Source organism: Magnolia sinica, chromosome 8 (assembly GCF_029962835.1).
Source record: "Magnolia sinica isolate HGM2019 chromosome 8, MsV1, whole genome shotgun sequence".
Taxonomy (NCBI): domain Eukaryota; kingdom Viridiplantae; phylum Streptophyta; class Magnoliopsida; order Magnoliales; family Magnoliaceae; genus Magnolia; species Magnolia sinica.
This window is the reverse complement of record NC_080580.1, coordinates 3,227,518-3,233,312: the sequence shown is the minus strand read 5'-3', so window position 1 is coordinate 3,233,312 and position 5,795 is coordinate 3,227,518. Positions and strand designations below refer to the sequence as shown.

General features: G+C 43.0%; 1 protein-coding gene across 2 annotated transcripts; it reads right to left on the bottom strand.

Annotated features, from left to right (window-relative positions):
* Window positions 1-1,092: 1,092 nt before the first annotated feature.
* LOC131252604 (probable aquaporin PIP1-4) lies at window positions 1,093-5,480 on the bottom strand. 2 transcript variants are annotated; one of them, XM_058253230.1, is made up of 4 exons: window positions 5,081-5,478; window positions 3,500-3,795; window positions 2,743-2,883; window positions 1,093-1,421 (listed from the first exon to the last, which is right to left on the bottom strand). In XM_058253230.1, exons 1-4 carry the CDS (start codon window positions 5,409-5,411, stop codon window positions 1,326-1,328), a joined length of 864 nt encoding a protein of 287 aa, XP_058109213.1. In that variant the 5' UTR covers window positions 5,412-5,478; the 3' UTR covers window positions 1,093-1,325. The 2 variants fall into 2 exon arrangements, with proteins under 2 accessions (XP_058109213.1, XP_058109214.1); XM_058253231.1 differs by lacking the exon at window positions 1,093-1,421 and adding an exon at window positions 1,427-1,459 and having other exon boundaries at window positions 5,081-5,480.
* Window positions 5,481-5,795: the final 315 nt, after the last annotated feature.

The window sequence follows — 5,795 nt, the reverse complement described above, 5'->3', positions numbered from 1 at the left end:
CGGCTTTGAGTATTGAAACTGGACTCCAGTTACGAGCATAGAAGTATTTTTATTAGAGCTTATGTTGGAGAAATCCAAACCATTGGCCTGCTGGGTCCATCATCAGTTGGATAGATCATGCTTAGAGTTTAATTATTAGATGAATCTGGGCACACTTTTTATTAGAGCCTATGGTGAAGCTTTCCAAACCGTTGGTATATTGGGACCATCATGGGTGGACTAAACCGTGCTTAACCTAGTTTACTGACTGCACCCGAGTTAGGTCGAGCCCAACCCAATTACAAGTCAACCGGGTCGAGCAAGGTCATAGCGGGCTGGGCTTTGTGGTTTTAAGTGGGTCATAAAGCGCGATCGAGTTATGGCCTTACGGGTCACGGAAGCAGATTAGGTGTTATCTCGGAAACACCTTAGCAGATGTTACACTTACAGTCTGGGGCCCACCCTGATGGATTTTTTGTATATCCACGCCGCCCATCCATGTTTTTGGATCATTTTAGGACATAATACAAACAATTAAGCAGATACAAATCTCCAGTGGACGACACCACTGGAAAAAAATGGTGAATGACCATTAAAAACTCTTTGTAGGCTACAATAGTTTCGGGTCAAGTTGAATTTTATATTTTCCCTTCATCCAGGTCTGATTGACCTTACGGACAGGTTGGATGCAAAATAAACATTATGGATCTTCTTATGGTGGGCCCTGGGAAGTTTTTAACGGTAGGTGTTCAATCACCACTGTTTCCTGTGGTGTGGTCTACCTTAGGTTTGGATCTCAATAATTTTTTTTTGATAACGCACTAAAATGGACTTTGAAAACGGATAGATTGCGTGGATATACAACACATCATCAAGGTGGGCCCCACGGTAAGGGTAACACCGAATCCGCGCACACTGCTCCGGCTGACCCCACCACAACCTATTTCCTAATGGTGGCATGATCTCAGCCTTCTTTATTTTCTATTGTTGAATCATAACCTATCTAATATAAACCATATTGTAAGATGCCAGCTGTCAGACTCTCATTGATCAATATATAGACACACATGGAGAGAGAGAGAGAGAGAGGTAGGATTGAATTGCTACATATAATTTTTATCAACAAGGAATTATTGGAGCGGTTGGGATTAAAAGGATGCGATGTTTACAGTTCACAGCCAGAGAAAACAAACAAAAGGTGACACAAAGGCATAGGCCCACCCACATTTTACAACAAGCTCTACTTAGGGGAAACGTGCAATACATACAAGGAGGAAAGAAAAGAGGTGACTCCATCATCATCTTAGATATTCATGGCCCACTATCAGATTTGGTAAAGGGTAGGATTAGTCCTTGGTTTTAAATGGAATGGCCCTGATCACGATCTGGTGGTAAACGGCTGCAAGTGCTGCTCCAATGAAGGGGCCCACCCAGAAAATCCACTGCAAAAGAAGGGAAAATATTATATAAATCTGTTACACTGGACAACTAAAAACTATTAGTCTCGACCAGCATTCTGAACATGCCAGGCCCACCTTTCACTGACTGAAACAGTTCATATGGTGGGCCTCCTCCATGAATGGAGGTACACATCAGAACAAAGGCTTTTGTTGTGTGGTCCATTTACTCTCCACTAAAGGCCCGCTGACAAGCAATCTGGGCCACCAAAAAGTGGGCCTGATCTGTACATAACGTAGGCCTGAATAAAGATGGTTATAACTCAAGCCAAGCATTGTATATGAATGGATCAAAGTGGCTCCTACAAAAATAGTCTTGCATGGATCCCAGCAGCAATAATCGACCCCATTTCAAATTTGTTAGTCCAAACAAGGAAAAACTGATATTCAAGTGGATCCAATTTCAAAATCAAAAGAGGGTTGTTGAATAGAATCATAGAATAGAACTAAATCAACAAGCAAAATCATGACAAAATCACAAACAACAGCTAGGTTTTTTATGGGCCAATGTTCTAATCATAGCCTCTAATGAAAAGATACCAAGACGCACTGGTGTTGGAATCGTTCGGGCCACACCAATGATGTTGTCCAATTTCTACAGTATAATTACCATTGGAGCCAATCATGGGGCCATGTTGTAATCAGGGCCCTCTAATGAAAAGTGCCAGCACTAGCATTCTGTACATAGCAATGGTGGCCCCTCCCTCAGGAGTGGCATTGGCGTAATCATGCCGCCGCGTGCCAATGGCATAATCATACCGCCAGCACTTTCTACCAAAGGCCTCTCTGATATCATTTCCTTGATAGTGCACATGCCATGTGCCAGAGAGCTGCTCTTCAGGTGGTCCACAATCAGGTGCCCAGACCAAAAAATAAGCCCAGTCAGCTTATCTTGTGGACCACTTTAATAAAAAAGATATGGGTGCCTAAAACGACAATCAGCGGTCAACATTTACTATACATTGTGCCATCACAAAATCAGCCCAAAAACTATTTATGGCCCACCACTACTCTTCAATGAATGGTCCACATTGAAAGGGCCTAATCTTGATGTTATTTGTTCACATGAGCAGGGGACCCCACATGATCCCTTCTAGTAGGATTTATCTGCAATGCAACCCATTGCTGAACAATGGTAAGATAATGGAAACTTACAAGTCCTTTGATACTAGTTGAGAAAATCTTCCATGTTTTGATCTTTGGTTTTTAATAGAAACCCAAATGCTCAAGATAAAGATTGATGCTGATTTAGGAATGAAATGCCAAACACAAATTCAATAGAAAGAGATGAGGAATCGAAGCTTACGTGGTCATGCCACGCATGAGCTCGGTTGAAGATGATGGCCGCTCCAAGGCTTCTAGCCGGGTTGATGCCAGTTCCTGTGATGGGGATGGTTGCGAGATGGACAAGAAACACTGCAAATCCAATAGGCAGAGGAGCCAAGATCTGTTTATCCAACAACGACCAACAATCAAAGGTTGAAAATCCAACTAAATAATTATAACTGAGAAGGAAGCCCATGATCAACGATAAGCCATATGGTTGGATGGTCAGATTATCCAGATCACCCATGTTGTGGTTCTTACAGTGAATGGAAGACCCAAAAGTTACATTGATAGAACCACACTATTTGCTGACAACTGACCACTTTCATCCTTAAACATCTGTTTGCTGGCCTGTAATTGGATTTTCAAACCAAAATAGTACTCATAGTTGTAGAATCAAACATCAAATACAGTCCCACCAGATGGATGGTCCAGATGATCCTTCAATGCAGCCACATGGACCCTATCATGCATAAACCTCACACCCAAGTAAAGCTCTATCACTGCAAATGGACATGCTGATACAAAATGTGCATTGATAAATATACGGTTAATAAAATAATCTGATATCAAACACCCATATGCCTAATCAGTCCCCAAGACCACCTACCGATCACTCGGCCGGCAGTTGGAACACATTACACCAGAGCTCAGTGTATAAATTCAAACCATATCATTCTATGGTATTTCTTAATAAAATTGAAAGACTACTAATAACAACAGGTGAGGTATCTTACAGGGACATGGGAGTCTCTGGCATTCCTCTTCGCATCGGTGGCGGAGAAGACAGTGTAGACAAGGACAAATGTTCCAACAATCTCAGCCCCCAGGCCATCGCCCTTAGTGTAGCCATGGTTGACTGAATTGGCACCACCACCCTGCAATTGGTACTGTGATGGCTGGAAGCCCTTCACCACACCAGCTCCACATATGGCACCCAAGCATTGCATTACCATGTAGAAGATGGCCCGGGTGAGTGAAAGCTTCCGAGCAAGGAACAGACCGAACGTCACCGCCGGGTTAATGTGACCACCTGATGTGTGGCCATGCATGATTTTGATCAGTATATAGAAAATTTCATTAGAGATTATAAGTATTGGTTAGGAAGGATTAAGGCTAATCAATATATATGTATAAGTTCATGAAGAGGCTTTCAATTCTGACATGTGGGGCCCGCTGTTCGGTAATCCACACCATTGATCTGTTGAGTCCCATAGCGGATGGAGGACCCTTCAAGTTGGATATGGACATTAGTTGTATTTCTCTTATTAACCGTTTATCTGTGGACCACAAATCGAAAGGTTGTGATTGTCCTATCAGGGAGAATTTTGAGGAATACTCCATCCATGGTAGGACACAACAGACCAACGGTCTGGAATACTCAACCAAGTGCCCCACTTGTCAAAATTGAAAACCAGTCATACAAGGAGATAAAGGTCCATGTATTTTATTTTCTTACATAGAAAAGAAAATGTAAGAAAATAAAGAAATTGGATTTACGGAGTTTACAGCATAACTTGGTATATATCCTATCATCCACCGTCCATCGCGCTCGCTGAGTCAGCGTCTGATGTGGAGATGATATGTACATCCACCCTGATTGATTTTCACACACGCATCTTCCATTTCTGAATTGAAACGACACTTTTATAGCATGCGTGGATGCAAAACAATTAGGCCGGGTGTACCTACCATCCAAAATACATCATTTTTATTTTATTTTTTTTTAAGTTTCTCAGTGATAAAAAAAATAAAAATAAATAAACAGCTCCTGCATAAAACACCTAAGCAGCCGCCTCCTCAAGGTGAATGAGCCAAATACATAATAATCAGGACCGTTGATCAGATGTGCTACTATGTGTATGGACCATAACTACAAACTCGCAGCGATTGAACAACTCTAACCATCCGATTTCTGTGAACCACTTAATTAACCGTTCCTTTTTCAGATCACTCATCAGATGGATACGACAGTCACTTCCTTTGGTTTTTGGAACATGGCCTATCCACGTGATGGCCCACCAAAAAACCGTCCCGATCACCGCATGCTCGCCACGTGCAACATGAGAAGAGTACCGCGAGGAAATTTTATGCAGCGCTCGCTACGTGCTAGAATTTGTCTTTAATCGATAAATTAAAAAGAAAATACATGCACCCACACCAAAATCCCATGGAAGTGAGTTCATGGTCCGCAAGGTGGGCCACGCGCATGGATGATCCGAATCGTTCAGGAGGTAAGTCACATGAAGGAAAGTCGATCTACGATCATATAATATCAATCCGATCTATGAGAGACAGATGCTTGAAGGACGCAATACCTGAGATCCCAGCCGTGCAATAGACGAGGGCGAAGATCATGCCGCCAAAAGCCCACGCGATACCCTGAATCCCGACGCTGGCACACATGTTCGGGGACCTCTTCACGCCCATCACCGTCAAGACGGTGATGTACAGAAAGAGGAACGTGGCGACGAACTCAGCAATCCCGGCTCGGTAGAAGGACCAGGAACTGAGCTCGCCCGGCTCGAACAAGGGCGCGGGTGGTGGCTCCTTGTAGTCCTTGTCTTCGCTCTGCGCGGCCGTACCGAGAGGCTGTCGCTCCGAGAACTTGTTCGCTCCTAGCTTCACATCCTCCTCTTTCCCTTCCATCCCTCTCTCTCTCTCTCTCTCACTCTCTCTCTGCTACGGAGGGTTGTTTTTGTATTGTGGCCACCTGGTTAATGGTGGAGGATTTATAGAGAGGTGGGGTGGTGAAGTGGTGGGGCCCACCAAGATATTGAACTGATTTGATATCGCGTCTGTATGACACGACCGCCGACCATTCATTAAGTAATCGAACCGTAGATTAGAAATGCTTCTTGTTTGATCACACCTTTGGTACTCTGGCAGTGTGTGAAGGATGATACTCAGGCGCGTAGAATTACTTAAAAATATTGTATTCTACAAACCAAATATATCATGGACTTAGGTTTAGATAGATCATTAAAAAAAAAAAAATTGATCATTTAATTATATATGTATTAAATTGGAGAA

Coding starts and splice junctions, on each gene's coding strand:
- LOC131252604 (XM_058253230.1), bottom strand. CDS start 5,411: ATGGAAGGGAAAGAGGAGGATGTGAAGCTAGGAGCGAACAAGTTCTCG. Junction 3,796..5,080: donor TTGCACGGCTGGGATCTCAG/GTATTGCGTCCT, acceptor GCCACACATCAG/GTGGTCACATTAACCCGGCG. Junction 2,884..3,499: donor CCAGAGACTCCCATGTCCCT/GTAAGATACCTC, acceptor TTGGATAAACAG/ATCTTGGCTCCTCTGCCTAT.